Genomic DNA, 20,976 nt, shown 5'->3' with positions numbered 1-20,976 from the left:
AGGGCTGAGTACATAAGACTTTTGTTATGTCTTTTAGTAATAATAAAGACTGCATGTATCTTAGCTAAATTCAAGTAGGGCTCATGCAATACAAAGCTGAGTTTTTAAACAGTAATGGCTGTTTGCTGTTGTTAGTACATAAGACTTTTAAAAGTGCTGAACACCTTAATAAATTGGCATCATTCATAAACAGTATGAATACTTTCAGAAAATATTTCTCTTTTTCTATCTCTTAGCCTAACTAACCAAAAAGAGTATGAAACATAACTTCACTTTGAGTGGGAAAAGAAAAGTCAATCTATTAGGATCTTCCTGGTAAGTACTTTAATGGAAATAAACATTCTAATTACACTTTGAAAAGCCAAGAAATGTGATTTTAATTTCACAAGCTACCTTTAATTAAAAAGAAAAAGATTTGTCAGGGGTGTTGGTTGGCCAACCAATTAAGTTTCCTCTTTTAAATATAATTGTGTTTTGTAGAGAAAAGGAAAAAAATTGAAGAACAGAAAGAACATGGTAATGATACCTGAGCTTGGTTTTTCTCTCTTCATGAAACCTGTTTACGAATTTATTAGCTTGGCTCTGAAGTGCTCCAAGTAATGACATGCTTTTTCTTCCACAGATCTGTTCAGTGTCTAAAATAAATGTTTCCATTAATCTAGAAAGTGTTATGAATTCCGTGGAATTTAGCTTCTCAAGAAAACCATCCTAAATTTTAAAGATAACACAAAAATCATGACAGAGAGTTAGTATAACACCAAATATGGATGAGCTATAAAATCAACTTAGTTTAACGAACATTAATATTATTTATAATTTTAAAATCGTTTTTAATGAAATTTCCCTATACTTCAGTCTCAGAAATTGAACATAAAACACCTAAGATGTCTAAATTCTATTCTGACCCCTTTATAATACAGTAGCTCAAATAAATTCAGATCATACTATAAAATTTTCACAATATTGGAGTTCAACTAATTTTATTAATAAATTGTTTGGCTAGTTATAACATATATAAAACAGAATACTAATTTTAAATTAACTATTAAGGTATGATATTTCAAAATAAGTCTTTTAATCATTTATTTGAAAAGAATCCTTTAATAAGTTTTCCTATTTCTTTTATTTGGATTATTTTACATTTCAACATCTCCCTAACAGACCACACCAGCACCATTAACCTTATTTAAGTGTTAAAATGTAATACGCATTATAGGGAATATACGGACAAGGATATGATTCCAGATCTTCAAAATAATTATACTACGTATAAAATATCTAAAGCTTTATCAAAACAACTAACCTTTGCTCTTGATATGAGAAATTTGACGGCTCGATCATGACATATATCTGAGGCACTAAACAATAACTCCTGGATATTATTTGCCAGCTTTCCTAGCTCTAAGTCAGTTAATTTCATGTCTTCATTGACCCTGAAAATGATAAAAAGAGATTAAGTCAGGGAAAGTTGTGAACACTTTGTTCTCCACAGGTGACTTATCAATAAAAAACAAAAAGCAATTCACATTTGAGCAAAAATTCTGTGATGTTTCAAACACTTTTTTTGTATGTGGTGAAGCATCACTTAAACGAGCTCAGATAATACAAATATATTTTACCCTAATCTTATATAAGAATAATTTTCTCTCTCTGCTGTAGTATTTTTAATACTTAGTTCAGACTCTGATTGGAAATTCTGCAAAAACTACAGCAAAAAAAAAATCCAGATACAAGGTGGTAGCTGTAGCAGGTTGTGCACAGGTGCCTAGGATGGACGACACAGCGGAAGGAGGAAGAAGGAAGGAAGGAATGTTATTTCATAACAAACAGGCTCTCTTTTGACTAATAATTATGAATGGTTGTTAATATTCAGTTCAACTGAACTAATATTTCCTGAGCAGTTACTGTCTTCAAATGCTAGGTACTGGAGGGGATACAATAGGTTGCTGCCCTCAAGGAACTTATAACTGAACGGAGTATTTATAAGATGTAACACATTTTTTACAGTTCTGAGGAGGAAACGTAAGACTTTCTGTTTTTACACATTTTTCCATGGGGCATACATAAAGGTCACTGATTCCATGGCAACAATTCAGTTTAGTGTGACCATGAATCAAGTTAAATGCCTTAGCATCATTTTTATCCCTTTCAGTTGAATTAAAATAACTTTCAAAGATATTACAAAGAGGGTCTGATGTATATTAATTTGAGGCAAACCACTACTCTAACTGGGTTATGGTATTAAAGAAACTTATTACCTGCTATCCTTCAAAACTATAATATCACTAAATTTATTTACTAATGCTTTAAAATAATAGAGGAATTAATACCCTTAAAGTACTCTCAGAAACAGTATCTTGGTTTGGTTCTCTCTGAGGCAGGTAGATAAATACCTACTTTACAGATGAGGACACTGAATCTTTGGAAGTTTAAGTGACCCACCCAAGGTCACAGGTTAAGAGGGTAGGACTAGAACCCAGAATCAGTCTAATTCGATTTCTAATCTGCTAAGCTTCCTCTACTCTAACCTTTACTTCCAGTCCAGTGCTATTTCAATACCAGCTCTCATAAAACTGTTTGCTTAAATTTCAAAGTTCAAATTTACTATCGAAATAAAATTTTATTTTCTGAAGGATTTCTAAAATTTGCCCCCATATAAAGAATGATTAAGAATTTGTAACTCTTGGCAATATGCTACCAATTCACAAAGATATAAACAGAAAATACCAAATAAAAACTTACGGCTTTAAAAAAGTAGTGTGACAATCCAAAAACCTACAAAGTTTGGTTTTTTTAAAAATCATTTATTTAATTATTTGTAGTTTTGCTTTTTAAAAAGATTTTTAATTTTTTAACTCTAATTGGATCTCTTTCATGTTAATAGAAAAAAAATCACCACCATCATCCAGCAACTCTGCTTCTAGGTACATATACAAAAGAATTGAAAGCAGGATCTCAAAGAGATATTTGCACATTCATGTTCATAGTAGCACTATTCATAATAGCCAACAGATGGAAGCAACCCAAGAGTCCACTGACAGATGAATGGATAAACAAAATGTGGTATATACACACAATGGAATACTGCTCAGCCTTAGAAAGGAAGGAAATTCTGACACATGCTACAACACGATGAACTTTGAAGACATAATGCTAAGTAAAATAAACCAGTCACAAAAGGACAAATATTGTATGATCCCAGTTATATGAAGTACCTAGGGTAGTTGAACTCCTGGAGACAAAAAGTAGAAGGGTGGTTGCCAAAGGATGGGTAGAGGAGGAAACGGGGAGTTGTTGCTTAATGAGCACAGAGATTCAGTTTTGCAAGATGAAAAAGTTTTGGAGATTGGTTGCACAACAATGTGAATTAATTACCACTACTGGACTGCGCATTTAGAAATGGTTAAGATGATAAATTTTATGTGTTCTTTCCCACAATTTAAAATAAAATTTTTTTTTAAAAAACCCCACCAAACTTTCTAGTCCTTTCTATTATTTTTCCTTTCTCATTTCTTGCCTGGGAAATTATTTACTCTTTTGTAGATTATTTTCATAATGTAAGAAAATAAGGAAAATCTACCACTAACAAAGATAAAATGTCAGACACCATTTTTACATGTGCTGTATCCGTGACATAATTTTATATACTGTAAAAACACTTGATACAGGAATAGCCAGAGTCCTTGTAAGAAAGAACTAGTTAGGGTCACATGTATAAATATACTTAATTAATCCACTGCCACTTTGGCCTGGGCAGTTCCCAGACATTTATGTGCCTATGGAACATAGAAGGAACCATCTTTAGAACCTATGTTATCATGCTGTGGGAGCACGTCATTGGGGAAAGCCAGAGAAGCTTCAAAGTGTCAAGTGAGCCACAATGGAGGTGGGAGGGGAGGGATAAAAACTATGAGACTGCATCTAATTTAAAGGAATCTCAAATGGTATGGCAGACTGCTAGCTATCTTTCAACATCTGTTCTCTCTTCTGCCACAATAATAGTTTTAACTGGGAAATAGCCAACAAGCTAAAGACTCTATTTCTCAAGCCTCCCTTACAGCTAGATATAGTTATGTGATAATATTCTGGCCACTAGGATGTGGGTGGAAGTAATGAGTGCAAATTCTGGATTGTGCTCTTAAAAAGAAAAAAAGGATAAAATATAAACAAATCTATGTGAAGGCCACAGAGAACTAACAAATCTAAAACGTACATGGATTTACAATAGACTAAGAATTGTCAAGGTAATTTTGGAAGAAGAATAATAGGAGAAACTACCAGATATTAAGACCAATGAAAAAGCTATGGCAACTAAGACAATTTTACTTAACGGTACTGGTGCGAAGACAAGACAAAGGAAAAAATAGAGTCTAGAAACAGACTCACACATACATGAATATTTGATTTAAGGCAAGAGTGGCACTATAAAGCAGCGGGTAAGACAGTCTTTTCAATAAATGGTGTGAGGTCAGAAAAATATCCGTATGGGGAAAAAAGAAAACCTCATACTGTACACCAAAATCAATTCCAGATAGACTGTAGATCTGAATGTGAAAGGAACAGCAACAAAGCTTCTAGAAGACAACCTAAGAGAATATCATCAAGGCCTTAGGGTAGGGAAAGATTTCCTAAATAGGACACCCCCAAAAATGCACAAACCATAAAGGAAAAGAATGAATCATAGGATTATACTAAAATTAAGAACTTTTGTTCACCAAAGACCCCAATAAAAGAGGGAAAAGTCAACCCACAGAGTGGGATAAGATATTTGCAATATGGACAACTGACAACGGACTTGTGTTGAGACTACACAAAGAACTCCCGTAAAGCAATAAGAAATAAAAGACAAACCAATAAAGAAGTGGGCAAACCAAAGGACTTGAATAGGCACTTCACAGAAGAGAATATCCAAACAGCCAATGAATATATGAAAAGTGCTCTCTCACCAATCATCAGGGAGATAAAAATTAAAACTACTACACCCACAACATACCCACCAGAATGGCTAACATGTAAAAGACTGATGATACCAAGAGTGAATGAACATGTGGAGTGACACTTCCACACTGCTGATGGGATTATAAATGATTACAATCACTTTGGGAAACTGTTTGGCATTAGCCAAATTGACCATTCATATACCTTATTTCCTAGATATATACATTCAATAGAAATGCTTATAACATGTGCACCAAAGACATCTACAAGAATGTTCAGAACAACAATCAAATGGAAATAACCAAAATTTCATCAACAGTAGAAAGAATAAATACATTGTGGTGTAGTCAGACAGTGGAACACTTGTACACAAATAAAAATAAACTACTGCTACAAGCAACAACTTAGAAAAATTTCACAAACATAACGTTGAATGAAAGAAATTAGAGACAAAAATCATGATTCCATTTATGGTTCCATTTATATAAAGTTTAAAAAGTGGAAAAACCAATAGTTTTAATGGTTTCCTTTGGGAAGAAGTAGAAGGCGTAGTGGCAAGAGGGGATTCTAGACAGCTGGTAATGTTCTATTTCTTAACCTGGTTGGTGATTACACCAGTGTGTTCACTTTATGATAATTAATTGAGCTGAACACTTATAATTGGTGTGTTGTCCTATATGTATATTATACTCCAATTAAAAAGTTAAAACAAAACAAAAAAATAAAGAGGATACCAGCCCTTTGTCCTCTCCTTCCTGCTGCCAGAGAAGCAGATAAGATGATAAAAGCTTGGAGCAGTATCCTTAGACACAGATGGAAGCTACACAATGAGGATGGTAGTAGAGCTGCCTTCTCAGCTCTGGACTTCCTACCTCTGAACTGTTACATGAGAGAAGCAAAATTCTATCTTGTTTAAGCTACAGAGGTTTTTATGTCTCTTTTAACAGCAGTTTTAGACTGCATCCTAACCAGTATACATGAAAATATTAGCCTGAACAAAGAAAAAATATTTTTATTATTATGTAGTTCAGGTTTTCTTTTTGGTGGGGAGGGGAGGTGTTACAGCTGATTTTATGCTGTAACTTCAACCTTTATAAGCTCTTGGGCCATTAAGTTGACTTACGTAAAAATGAACAAAAGTACTGAGTTCTTACTATTCTTACCAATAACTAAATCCAAACTATGTTCTTGGACCAAAAAGATTTTATTGGCTTTGTTTTGTTTTTTTCTTTCTATACAAGAGATTATTGGGACAACCATTATTGGAATGGGGTCTATGGATTAGATGATAATAATGTTTCAATGTTTTCTTGATTTAAATTGGTATGCTGTCGTTATTTAAGAGAGTATTATTGTATTCAGGAAATATAAGAGTATTATTGTATTCAGGAAATATAAAATAAGGTATTTAGGGATAATGGGACATCAAGTCTGCAACCTATTGTCAAATGATTCTGAAAAAATATTAACATGAGAGAGAGAGAGGAAGGGAGAGAGAGAAAAAGGGAGGGAGAAGAAAGAAGGAAATGTGGCAAACTGTTAGGAATCAAGGTGAAGGATATACAAGATTTTTTGTACTATTCTGGCAACTTTTCTGTAAATCTGAAACTATTTCAAAATAATTATTAAAAAGTAATGTTTAAAAAGATAGGGTGATCCACTTGGAAATTCATGTCTTTGAAAAACTAAAAATTGTAAATTAAACAGATCTTCACTATATACAAAATACAAAGGTGACACTGTAGAAGAAAGAAAAATAACCAAGGTAATATTGACCTGAGTTCCAGGACAAGTGCTGACACTAGCAACTTTAAATAAGTCATCTACACTTTCTGAAAATGAGACCCTTTAATTAAATGGTTCCTTTCCAGCCTTAAAATTCTGCAATTCTCGATTACTTCCAATGCTGACCTCCTTACTTTCCATACATTTTCAAAAAGATACGTTTCATAAAATTAATTTATTTTTGTTACATTAAATTCCAACACCAAAGTTTACATGGTTTTTCAATAAACTGAATAATTAATCTTATTGATACCATTAATAAGATGACTCAAAATCTTGCTAAGTTGGCAGCAGTCAACATACTCACACAATATCCACACATCCTGGAGTAGCAGATGATGATGTCTGCTCTTTGCTAGATGAAGAATCAGTAGTACATTCTGGTTCGGATACTGAATCACTGCTGCAGGGCTCGCTATTTGGAGATGCATTTCTTTGAGAGGTAGTGTCAATTGCTACAGATGTTAATTCACTCTCACTGAATGCATCACTTATAAACATGCCTTCATGGATTAAATAAGCCACCTCTGTGTCCAGTGAATTATCTTTTGCAGCATTCTTCTGTTGTGAAATCTCCTCCAATTCTCTAGTCCTTTGGTTTTTGTCAAGAACTGAGAGAACAACACTGTGAATGATATTTAATGTTGCCTACAAGAAAACAGGATACATTTTGAAAAGATTTAAAATACCTTGTATCTAAAGTTCCCAAAAGTGAATTTTATGCATGTACTTTTGAATATTTTATACATGAGTCAAGGTCATGCATATCACAATTTCTACCAATCTTTTATTAAACAGAGTAAAGGTGATTTGTGAAATAGAACTGCTCAAGAGAAATGGGTTCCCTAAGCTTAGGAATACAGTTCTGTATTTTAATTGATTTTGTAAATGGAAATCTCCCTAAAATATATTGTGTATTTCTCTAACCTCTTAATAGGTTACACTAGACATAACTTGCCTGTCAGGGAATCATATTCATTGATGTGCCTGCTTAAAAGAAAAAAATCCATATTACTTACCACGCCTACCCTTATATCCACATCTCTCTCCTCACCTCATGCCTTTTCTCACTCATTCACTACTCTCTAGACATTCTGATTCTCTTTCTATTCTTCTAAATCCCATTGTTCCCATCTCAGTGCCTTTGTTGTTTCCTCTACCTGGAATGCTCTTCACCTTGATCTTTGCATACATGTTTCCTTCTTATCATTCAAGTTCTTGAACAAATGTCATTTCTCAAAAAGGTCTTCTCTGACTCTTCTTCCAGGAACTCTATCCCATTACCCAGTTTTTAAAAAATAAGTTATCATTATCTTTTTAATTTTTTAATTTGAGGTCTCCTTCCACTAGAATGTTAGCTCCATGAGATACTGTAATCCTAATACCTAGACTAGTTCTGGGCAAGTAGGAGGTACTTAATAAATATTGAAAGCTAAATGAATTAAGAGTAAATTTATGTAAATTAATGTCTTCATGGACTATTAAGAAATAAGGGGCTACTTGCCTACTTTAACATTCATGGTTGCATTCCCGTAATTTGTTGCCCTCTTTCTCAAAACTCTTGATGTTTTTTTTTCCAAGATCTATATGGTTCTGGGGAAGCAGACACCAACTTTAGGTCTCTAAAGACAGGATAAGGGTCTAAGTTTGTCCAATCAGCATATGGAACCACCATGGGCCAGAGCTTAAAGCTAAAGAAGATACACAGAAGACAGACTGAGAAAAATGCAGAGAAGCAAAGCCAAGGCTTGATAACATCATCAGCCTCTCTATTAAGCACCTACTAAAGGCTGACCCACCTCTGGATATTTTTCAGTTATGTGAGCTAATAAATTCCCTAATTGTTTAAGACACTTTGACTTGTGTTTCCTGTTATTTGGATCTAAAAGCATTCTAATTGATACAATAGCCCATACAGTATACAGCAGAGATTCTGTGTCTTCAAGGCTATAGTATCAAAGTGTCTACGGATACTGCATTTTTTTCCCTCTACTGATCAGTAACTTCTCTATTGTCAGAAACTTCCTCCTAGCAACACTCCATCACTGATGCTTTTAATCCCCATTACTGTCTTAATCTTCAATGTGCTTATTTCCCTCATCTTCATTTTGCCTTTCTTCTTCCTTATCTCTTTTGTCTTGCTGATTTTCTTTAATTTTTTTTTAACAAAAAGACTATTGATGATGAACATGGTCTTTCCCTCCCCAACATCTACTCCGCACCTCCCCCACAGTAATACAGCCACGCAAAACTGAGTCTACTTTTCAACTTCAGGCGTCGGTCCTGAACAGGCCATTCAGTGCACTGTCAATCTCCTTGCCACATGATTAGTTCAGAGATGAAAAGACAATCCAGACCCAAACCAATCAGTGCATGGCATATTCCTGATCACAGTGATTGGGTACGTGACCTAAATTGGTCCAATCAATGAAAGCCAAGGACTTGCACTTGATGACTGGAGAAGAAAAATCGTGTTCTAGGTGATATAGTATACAATTGTGAAAGAGCTGGAACTGTTGTAGCCATTTTGCTACAATTAGGTTAGTTAGTATAAAGATGAAGCTAACAAAAACGAAGGTAGAAGTGACTTAAAACAAAGAAACTAAGCTAGAGAACCAAGACTACACCATGTATGAGGCCTATTCTTGTTCTGGACTATTTTTAAGTTACCCGAGCCAATACATTTCTTTTATTGTTTAAATTACTTTGATTTGAATACTTTGTCCCTTTTAACTGACAACATCTTAGCTAATACAGTAATATATTTTCCATATACAATGTATCAGGTGTTCTCTTAGGGATTCTTCTTCCCTGTTTTCACCATACCTACAGTTTTAAAGGTTTGCTGATTATTTTTTTCCAAGTCCAGACCCATTCTTGCTTAAGGATGCCAGAAGATTTTATAACATATAATAGATTCAACAGTAGGTACATGATTTACTTTCTGAACTAACCTATTACAGCAATTTATAGTCAAGTTCATGTTTCAAAAACACCAGAACAGCTAGAGGAAAAAAAATTTTCCAATCTTGAGAATAGTGAATGAAATACTCTGGTAACCATATATTGATAAGTCTCTAAAATGACAGATCAGGTGTATTTGCCCACATAACAAAATGAACACAAGAGCTAAAAATTCCTCAAAGAGAATGTAAGCTGCATTTAAGAATTATTTTCTGTTTTAGCTATACAAATCAGCCGAATCTATGGGTTATAGACAACAAACAAGAATTTTAATAAAAATTCAAAATACAATTAACAGTAAAGAACAAAATCGGAGGTCTCATACTTCCTGATTTCAAAACTTACTATAAAGCTACAGTTATCAAAACAGCGTGTTACTGGCATAAACACAGACATACAGACCAATGAGACAGATTATAGAACCCAGAAATAAACCCTCACATATATAGTCAAATGATTTTTGGCAAGGGTACCACGATCATTCAATGGGTAAAGGACAGTCTTAAACAAATGGCGCTGGGAAAACTGGATACCCATATAAAAAAGAAAAGTTAAAACTTTATCTTGCACCATATACAAAAATTAACTCAAAATAGATAAAAGACCTAAAAGTAAGACCTAAAACTATAAAACTCTTAGAATAAAACATAGGGGAAAAGCTTCATGACATGGATTTGGCAATGATTTATTGGATATGACACCAAAAGCACAGGCAATAAAAGGAAAAATAGATGAAGTGGACTACATCAAAATTAAAAACTTCTATGCATCAAAGGGCACAATCAACACAGTGAAAAGGCAACCCATGGAATGCGAGAAAATATTTGCAAATCATGTATCTGATAAGGGGTTAACAGCCAGAATATATAAGGAACTCCTACAACTCAACAACAAAAAAATAACCTCATTAAAAAATGGACAAAGAAGATATTTCTTCAAAGAAGATATACAAATGGCCAATAAGCACACAAAAAGATGCTCAACATCATTAATCATTAGAAAAATGCAAATCAAAACCAAAATGAGATACCACTTCACACCCATTAGGATGACTACTATCAAAAAAAGAGAAAAAAACAAGTGTCAGCAAGGATGTGGAGAAACTGGAATCCTTGTACACTGTTGGTGGGAAGGTAAAATAGTGCATCTGTTACGGAAAACACTGCAAAAAATCAGAAATGGAATTACCATATAACCCAGCAACTTCTCTTCTGGATGTATACCCAAAAGAACTGAAGCAGCTAAGAAATATTTGTACATCCATGTTCACAGAAGGCAAAAGGTGGAAGCAACCCAAGTGTCCACTGACAGAGGAATGGATGAACAAAATGTGGTATATACACACAATGGAATATTATTCAGCCTTAAAAAGGAATGAAATTCTGACACATGCTACAACATGGATGAAGCTTCAGGACATTGTGCTAAATGAAATAAGCCAGCTACAAAAGAACAAATACTGTATAATTATACTTATATGAGGTACCTAGAGTTGTCAAACTCATAGAGGCAGAAAGTAGAATGGTGGTTGTCAGGGACTAGTGGACAGAGGGAATGGGAAGTTATTGTTTAATAGGTTCAGAGTTTCAGTTTTATGAGATGAAAAGAATTCTGTAGACAAATGGTAGTGATAGCAGCACAACAATGTGAATGTACTTAATGTCACTAAACTGTATGATTAGAAATAGTTAAAATGGTAAACTTTATGTTAGGAGTATTTTGCTACAATAAAAAAATTCAAAAAACACAATTAACTTAATCCTTAAATTGTTAACAATCGCTCAAATATGAAATTTTCAAGCCCCCAACTTTTAATTTCTTCTCCATTTACACTAAAAATATTACTGAAATGTTCTGGCTGAAATTTTAAGCTTTAATTTCTTTTAAAAAATATAATTTACTTTATATTAGAGTGACATAAAATATCCTTTGTTTTTGAGAAATAAATACAAGAATGTAGGATAGTAAATTAATAACTCTGGTAAATTAAATAAGATTTTCAAATAATTTATTCCTGTAACATGATAAACACTATTAAAAAATAAAACCTTTTCTGATTATAAAAGTAATACCTCTCTTTGTAGAAAATTTAGGAAAAACAAGAAAGAATGAGTAACAAATTTAAATTATATATAATCCTACCACCTAAAGATAACCACCAAAAAGATAAGCTGTCTCTTTGTTCTATGAAGATGAAGAGATAAAAAATATTTTTAACATAGCTGAGATCAAACTATATAAGTAGGTCTATATCTTGCCTTTTCACTTAACGTTACAATGTATGCATTTTCTCCAATCATTAAAAATCATTGGCTGCATGATATTCCATGGTAATGAATATACCAAACATAACTTATGTTACCATTTCTCTATTGTTAGACATCTCGGTTCTTTCCAATTTGTAGTTATTTAAAAATTCTTCATTAAAAACAAACAGCTTGTAATTAACATTATTTTTAAGTGAAATCATACCCTTATAGAACCACAAACTTTTTTCAAAGAAAAAAAGTACCATATTTAAAGGTTTTATGTCATCTTCAAAGCTGTTTTATAGAAACATTAGTTGAAGTGGCCTATACGTGAAAATGAGAAATTACAACTATGACAAATCACTGTTCCCACATCATACATACATCAAATAATAATTTGGCTTAGTTTAACTGATATAGAACCTAAAAGTGGAATAGCTACTTAAAAAATTACTGGCAAAAAGTTGGCCAACTCTACCCTATGCAATGTAGGAGTTCTATATATCCAGACACGCATAATAGAAGTGTGTGTGATAAGGTCACGGTGGGAATATAAGGAAAAGTAAAAACATGGCCTTAGTTACTGAGCAATCCACAGACACAGATTTATTATCTATCACTCTCAATGGGTAGGATCAACATTTTGGGAGGAGTCTAAATTAAGTACAGTGAATCACATTTTATAAAACTTTTCCCACTCTGGAGAGCTTCTGCATGTGACTTAGCATCACTCCAATGTCAATAAGGAAAAGTCATCTCATAGATAAGTACCAAAGTCCCCGAGACCATTAAACATGATACTCAGGAAATGCTGGGGATGTTAACTAGCACACACAACACAATACTGATACCTGCTAATTCAAAGAATATCAAGTTTCACAAGTAGGTTGTTAACACTCAGTAATTCCTAATGACTGTCTTATTAAAACAGAGCTATGACATGTTGGTAATTCCAACCAATATGTATTAGAGGCTGTGACATCTTTTCTTCTGAAAAACGCTGTGTGGCATGTGTTCTTTTCCTTATACTGAATGGCTTAAAATTAAGTGGTTTGACTAACGAGATAAAATAATTAAATGTAATGCATGATCCTTGATTGGATCCCAGAGGGAAAAATGAAATAAAAACCTGCAATAAAGGACATTAGTAGAGCAATTTAAATATGAACTATATGTTAAAAAATACCATTACATCAACATTAAATTTCTAGAATAATTCGTGGTTTGGGACAGATTTTTGAGTGTTTCACAATATTGTACCTCTAGATAATCTAGACAGAGTCAAGCATCACAAAATCACAAGACAAAATATTATCTACTATTTAATGCCAAGTAAGCATTATATTTCCTTTTTAATATAAAACAAACCATCTAAAATTATAAAAAGTACCAAAGTACTCTGAAGCACTTCAAATCTTATTTAAAACCAAGCCTCTTTAGAAAAATTACAAAAACAAAGAAATTGTGTTTTATTCTAGTTTGATTCTATATGTATTATATATCTAAAAAGCTGACAATTTTAGGGATATCCTGGACAAACTAATAATCATATCAGCTTACCTTGACTCTCTGTAGGAAAATTGTAAATTTCGAGAAAATATCCTTTAGCAGATCAAACCACTGAGGAAAATTCAACATTCTCATCTGATCTGCAAGCCTAGAAAAAAATTAATTCAAACAAAAATAATGAATGTCTTGGGCCAATATGATAATATCTACAAATTGGAGGAAATCATACTAAATACTATCTAGTAAGAGAAGAATAAAATGCAGTTTCACCTAGATATCTAACTAAAATCATAAAATTGAGTTGAAGAGGTCAGTTACCAAACAACTCCTCCTTGTTTAAACATCTCTAAGACTAGTCTAGTCAAGTATACTGACTTAAGAATCTTATCATATAGTAATTCCATGTGAACATGCCTCGTGACTACTGGATGAAAAATCACAGAGAAATAAACCAATTTTGGTTAAAGGTGGCGAAGATAAGTTCTAGAATAAAAATAGGAACATACTATCTCCCTCAATAAACTTAATAACCTACTTTTCTAACTACAAACTAAAAAGTACTTTTCCACATAAGAAAGGTAATATCGCACAGTGGCTAAGAGCATTGGCTCTTGGGCCACACTGCCTCGGTTCAAGTTCCAACCCTGCCACTTACTAGTTGTATGACCCTTGGCAAATGAGTTAACCCCTCCATGCTCTAATTTTCTCATCTTAATATGGGCAAAGTAACAGAATCTACCTTACATGGTTGCTGTGAATATTAACTGTGTTAATAAGAAGTACTTAGAACAATGCACAGTGCATTAAAAAGTGCTATGTATTAGCCAATATTATACTAGTATAATATATATATAATACATCTAGTATATATTACATGTATCTAGTATATATACAAGATATTGTATTAGTATAATAGATAATAGTATAACCAATATTTTTATTGCTGACATCAATCAATAATTTCAAGATAAAAAAATTAATGCAAAGTAGAATTCCATAAAGATATTTTATAGTACTACAATGACTTTTTACTCTAAATTTTTAATAAATGCTGCTGCAGCTAGGAGTTTATTCTTAAAAGATACTCCTATACTTGACATACAAGAAGTTCCCTATTTAAGTTGAGAAAACTCCCTAGGGAAGAAAAAAATTAAAAATAACTGACTCTACATGACCACAGGGCTTTTAACAGAGTCCCAAAAACTTCCTTCCTCCAACTACTAGTGATTCCTGCATTATTTTTAGGGTTGCTTTAACTAATTCTGAAACTGAGTTTTCACTAGGTAATAGCGTGAAAATTAAAACTCTACAATCCTCATTCTGTGAGTTTGCCCCAGAGAAGTTTCACAGTTGTCCATATTGCTATTCATATCTTAGGCCAGTTAATAAAGTTTAGATATCTATATGAATGAGAAATTCAGAGTCATAAAATATTTATCGCTATTCTTCTCAAAATAAAAGAACAGGAATTTCAAGGGTGAGAACAAAAAATTACAGACATGGGTGATTCAAAATCACGTACTCAAACTTCTCAAAGCCAATTGGAAGCTGGATTTTAATTATATAGCTAAATAATTTAAATTTAACACTGCTATTCTTCTGAAATGGATGATCTTCCATTTCCCCCCTCTATATCTACTACGTTGTATCCTCTCCAACCTCTCTGCCTGGGAGGCTGACCTGCTGGGCTTGGTCAATGAAGAGCTCTTACAAAAGACTGGAAGGAGGAAAGGTACTTATAGCTCCATCTCCCTCCCTGAGGGGTTGCCTGAGGATGACTGCCTCCCTCCACTGAAGATCACTTCAACAAACTATATGTCTTTCTTTTCAACCACTACACATCCTTCTCCTTCTGAATTCTATTAACTGCTCTCTTCCCTTGTCCCTTAAACGTACTGCACTGTCACTTGGGATTTTCCTACATTCTGCCCATACCTTAGTAAATAATTCCTTAACTAAATCCTCCTTATTCTAATGTGTCATCTTTTCCCTAATAACCCCCAATCTAATATTTATACTTACTTCATAACAACATCTGTGTCTATTTCTTCTATTTTTGAAACTTTATTAATCACACACTGCAAAATTTAAGAAAAAAAATTGATTAATGTCTTTAGGATTCTAAGTACTACATGTTTATTTGTATATTAAAAAGGGCCTCAATGACTATAATAATCATTTTACCAGACTTCTCTTGTGTCTTTTATAAATACTTTAAGGTGTTTAAAAAACTGTGGCATTACCCTTACCCTATTAAATAATTATTCCAGGGTATGCTTGAACTGTATTAATTAAAATCCCCTACTCCTTAAAACTGTTCAAAATCATACACCAAAAAACCTTAGAACTACAATACTTAAGAACAAGATATAAGCCCCATATTAAAATTCCAAAAGAAATTCATTTTAGAGGTTACATTTCCTTGCAATACCTGCAACAGTTTCAAGTTTAAAAAAAAATAAATGCTTAGACTTCAGGAGAAGTCTGGGAATTAAAACATAGCAGTTTAAAAAACCTGTTTAAAAGTAGAACATATATACATATATATATACACACACACACATATATATATACACATAGAAAATTGTACAAATTATGTTTACAGCTCAATATTTTTTTCACAAATGGAGTACACGTGTGTAACCAGAACTCAAATCACGAAACTGAACTTTTGTCAGTGAGCCCCCATCATGCTCCCTTCCTAGTCACTACTTCCTCCCAAAGACACTACTATTCTGATTTCTAATACCATAGATTAATTTTGCCTGTTTGAATTTTACATAAGTGGAATCACAGTGTATACTCTTTTGTGGCTGGTTTCTTTGGCTCCACATTATGTATATGAATTCATCTACGTTGTTCTATGTAATTTATTCATTCTTATTGCTGAATAGTATTCAATTGTATAAATATACAATTCGATTTATTTTTTCCACTGATGATAGAATTTGGGTTTTTCCAATTTTTATTACAAATAGTGCTGCCATGAAATTCTTGTGCTGTCTTTGGTGAGCTTACGTATGCACTTCTGTTGAGTAAATACCTAGGAGTAGAACTGCTGAGTCATAATATATGTGTATATTGAGCACTAGTAGATATTGCCAACAATTTCTGAAAGTGGTTCTAACAATTTTAAAATACAGTGTTTCAGTCAGTGTGTGAAAGAGGTAGAAGATGAGGTGATTGTAATCCTTTTGTCTGTTTTATTTAAACATTAAAAACTCAGAAATGCACATTCAACCTAATGATGATGATAATTAAGCCTAATAAGTACATTTAAAATTGTTCTTTTTTGGGCGGCTGGCCTCGTGGCGTAGCGGTTAAGTGTGCGCACTCAGTTGCTGGTGGCCCGGGTTCGGATCCCAGGCGCGCACCAAGGCACCGCTTGTCAGGACATGCTTCCTCACCAAAAAAAAAAAAAAAAAATTGTTCTTTTTTATATATAGAAAAACTGAAGTTCAGTGAGTGAGATTTATCTGAGTGAAAAAAGTCAAAACAATGATCAGGGTAAAACACATGGATTTAGTCTACAATTATAATTTCTTAGAGATCAGGGTAAAAGGAACATTTATGTACTGCCGGTAAGAGTATATTTTGATAAAATCATTTTAGAAAGCAATTCAGCTCTTTGTATCAAACAATTTAAAAATATTTTTCAGGGTGGGCCAGCCCCGTGGCTTAGTGGTTAAGTGCACAAGCTCCGCTACTGGCGGCCGGGGTTCAGATCCCGGGCGCGCACCGAAGCACCGCTTCTCCGGCCACGCTGAGGCCGCGTCCCACATACAGCAACTAGAAGGATGTGCAACTATGACATACAACTATATACTGGGGCTTAGTTGGGGGGAAAAGAAAAGGAGAAGGATTGGCAATAGATGTTAGCTCAGAGCTGGTCTTCCTCAGCAAAAAGAGGATTAGCATGGATGTTAGCTCAGGGCTGATCTTCCTCACAAAAAAAAAAAAAAATTTTCAGGGGCCGGCCCAGTGGCATAGTAGTTTAAGTTAGTGTGCTCCACTTCAGCGACCGAGGGTTCGCAGGTTCAGATCCCAGGCGCGGACCTACACACTGCTTATCAAGCCATGCTGTGGCAGGTGTCCCACATACAAAGTAGAGGAAGATGGGCACAGATGTCAGCCCAAGGCCAGTCTTCCTCAGCAAAAAGAGGAAGATTGGCAACAGATGTTAGCTCAGGGCTAATCTTCCTCACCAAAAAAAATATAAACATATTTTTCACTCTCTGACCAATAATTCCACTTCTAGGAATCAGATATAAGGAAATAGTCTTAAATATGAAAAACCAAACAAACAAAACTTTATACCAAAGATGTGGGCTGGCCCCGTGGCTTAGCGGTTAAGTGTGCCCGCTCTGCTACTGGCGGCCTGGGTTCGGATCCTGGGCGCGCACTGACACACCGCTTCTCCGGCCATGCTGAGGCCGCGTCCCACATACAGCAACTAGAAGGATGTGCAACTATGACATACAACTATCTACTGGGGCTTTGGGGGGAAAAAAAAAAAAAAAGGAGGAGGATTGGCAATAGATGTTAGCTCAGAGCCGGTCTTCCTCAGCAAAAATGGGAGGGTTAGCATGGATGTTAGCTCAGGGCTGATCTTCCTCACAAAAAAAAAAAAAAAAGATGTGTGTTCTTTACAGTACCAAACTGAAAACAACTTAAATATTCAACATAGAGGAAAGGTTAAGTAGGTTTAACTAACATAATGTTGATGGAATTTTATACAACCATTAAAAATTATGTTTCTGAAGGCTGATATGAGAAAATGCTTATGTTATGATTCTAACTGAAATATATGTACAATTCCAAATCATATATACAGCTTGACAGCAACAATGAAAAACATCAGTAACAATTAACACTTAGAAATATTCTTAAAGTGATAATCTTTTGGATGGCAGGGCTATGTTTTTCTTTTGTCTGTCTATATTTTCAATTTTTCTTTTTGGTGAGGAAGACTGGCTCTGAGCTAACATCTGTTACCAATCTTCCTCTTTTTGCTGAGGAAGATTAGCCCTGAGCTAATATCTGTGCCCATCTTCCTCTATTTTATATGTGGGAGGCTGCCACTCATGGCTTGATGAGCGGTGGTTATATCCACAGCCAGGATTTGAACCTGTCAATCCTGGGCCGCCGAAGTGGAGTACACAAACTTAACCACTATGCCACAAGGCCAGCCCCATCAATTTTTAAATAAATGAGAAAATATTACTATTATACTGCATATATTATTACTAGGATCATGTAAAAATAAACTTCAAGAAAGATTCCAGACCAAAATGTAGCAAATAAAAAATGTATAATTACCTGTTTAATGATATTCTTTGCTGTAATAATCATTTCTTCACTATAGATTTCTAAAAAATTAAGCTTTCTTTGTTTTAAAAGTCCAAATACAAGAGATACTAGTCTTTCCTATTAAAATAAAAGAAGAGTATGTAATTTCACACTTTAAATATAAAATAATCTCACTTAGAGGTAGAAATATTCAACATCAAGGATTTTATTGTTTGATCCTCAGATCTCTATCTTGCATGTAGTATTTTCTAGAAGCCTACAAAAACCCTTTCCACAGCAATCTTGTCATCAGATTTTGGGAGTTAGGGTTCTAAAACTGGTAAATCCTATACCACTACAGTGGATCAAATGAAGCAGGTTTGGCGGCAAAACAATCTAAGAGTATATTTTGGCCTAGTTTCAACAAGCAGCTAGAAAGCATTCTTCTCAAACACTGATGACCAATAAATACTCCACGAGCCCTGGGTTTTTAAATCAGTGGTCTAGAAGACTGGGGGAAATTAACTGCTAACATGTACAAAAATATCTTTACTTAGGCTGCTATCAGGGCTTTTTGGATTCTCTACTAGTTCTTGGCAGTAATCAGCACTGAGAAGTCACCAGATAAGTGAAGCCTGGATATGAAATATTTGTATATGCATATACATAAAACATGTTCATGAGTATTCAGTGAATGTGAATGACTAATAAGTTGCTATATAATAATGATCACTTTTTATAAAAGACATACTCCAGTACATGCATACACATGGATATATGTTAATTCATCCTATATTTATATTTTGAACTTGGTTTGTAAGCTAAAGACTTCATTTTAACTCCAATTTCTAATTAAGCTATAAAATTATTGTATTCTCTAATTTCATAGGATAATGAACAATTATGAGGCTTGTTAAAGTCACATAGTGAAGGACTTCATAGGTCTGAAAGAGCTTAAAATTTAAGATAATTTTGCTCACTATAATCTGAGAAGAATGTGTTCTAAACTAAGACTGCTGGGAATTAACACTAAGCAATGATATCAATTTCATTTCACAGTTCAAAACACATACCTCTTCTAAAATTTGACAGTCATCTTCCAGTGGTCTATTTAAGTCACTGTGAGAATATGCAGAAAATTCTGCAATCATCATTTTATCTATCAGCTTTTCTAATTCACAAAGTTGTGATCCCAAATGCCTAAAAAGGAAGAGGAAAATGTTACATATATTCATTAAAAACCCAAATTCACTCCACAACCAAGGGAACTAGTAGGCAAAACTTTTCTAGCTGACAGTACTTGTGCAATAATGCGATGCTTTAGCAAAGTGGAGTCCTCTAACTTAACAAAAGTGTGATGTTTTCATGGTGTCTCCCAAACTGTATTTCTCTCTTTATACATTTAACCTCCAAATAGTGAAATGTGTTGTAGGAAACCCGGCTCTAGAAATTTCATGACTGTTTTTTTGTCTGCTTTTCACAGACAAAATATTCAGATATTCTAAGCCCTTTCCTCATTAACCATTCACCGAATATCAATGATAGAAGCTCCTCATCCATTCATTTATTCAACAAATACAAGTGCTTACTATGCCAGGCCCTCTTCCTGGTACATATAAATATCTTAAGGACTATAGGGACAGACTGACTCAATTCAATCTCTGTCATGATCAGTTTGAGTTACTGTGCAACATCCCTCAGGTCATTAAACTGAAAATCATTAGAACACAAGACTGAAAATATAAAAATACTGAGCTACAAACTATCCATGGAACTTTTTCTCAAAAAACGTAATGTTCCTTTTTAATCTATCTCTAATATTTGCAGATCCTAGCTAGGGTTAAAGTAAGAAGGACTCTAATCTGGACCACTGTGGGGATGGTAAAGGCAAGTATTACTGAAGGGATTTGGAACTAGGGATTCCTGAAGGGATTTTTCCCTAGAAAAAGCATGCACCATCCAAGTGACAAGAATGGTCCCATGTAGTCCACGCTATGCAGGGCATTGACGATGGGTACCTTTATATACAAAGGGATTTTTGCCACACAATCTAATAGCTTCATAAAACAATAGGTTAAAAAACACCTAGGTAATCTAGTTGGTCCAAAGTATTTCAAAATTAAGTGAAATAGGCCAATGGGAAATCTGTTTATACCCTAGGATAAAAAATTTTTTAAAAGCTCTATCTTTGGTGGAAATTTAAAAACATTTATATTTAAATGTTTAAATTTCAGGCAAAATT

The 20,976-nt window shown here is 33.9% G+C and overlaps 1 protein-coding gene across 5 annotated transcripts in view; it reads right to left on the bottom strand.

Moving 5' to 3' along the window:
* The window catches only part of VPS54 (VPS54 subunit of GARP complex), a 110,594-nt gene that overhangs the window by 25,245 nt on the left and 64,373 nt on the right, over positions 1 to 20,976 (bottom strand). For all 5 annotated transcript variants that reach the window (XR_001391885.2, XM_004435626.3, XM_014791470.2 and 2 more), the window contains exons 8-14: positions 19,808 to 19,934; positions 18,765 to 18,872; positions 15,468 to 15,523; positions 13,497 to 13,593; positions 7,031 to 7,371; positions 1,304 to 1,433; positions 527 to 708 (exon numbers count right to left, since the gene is read on the bottom strand). Coding sequence is in view for 4 of the 5 variants with exons in the window: in XM_004435626.3 (XP_004435683.1) it covers positions 527 to 708; positions 1,304 to 1,433; positions 7,031 to 7,371; positions 13,497 to 13,593; positions 15,468 to 15,523; positions 18,765 to 18,872; positions 19,808 to 19,934 (1,041 nt within the window). In the remaining variant the exon portion in view is untranslated. The remainder of the gene's footprint in view (positions 1 to 526; positions 709 to 1,303; positions 1,434 to 7,030; positions 7,372 to 13,496; positions 13,594 to 15,467; positions 15,524 to 18,764; positions 18,873 to 19,807; positions 19,935 to 20,976) is intronic.

The sequence above is a fragment of the Ceratotherium simum genome, chromosome 11 (genome assembly GCF_057802395.1).
Source record: "Ceratotherium simum simum isolate JZ-2026a chromosome 11, ASM5780239v1, whole genome shotgun sequence".
NCBI lineage: Eukaryota > Metazoa > Chordata > Mammalia > Perissodactyla > Rhinocerotidae > Ceratotherium > Ceratotherium simum.
Note: the sequence above shows the minus strand (reverse complement) of the source record. Positions and strands in the feature narration are given on the sequence as shown.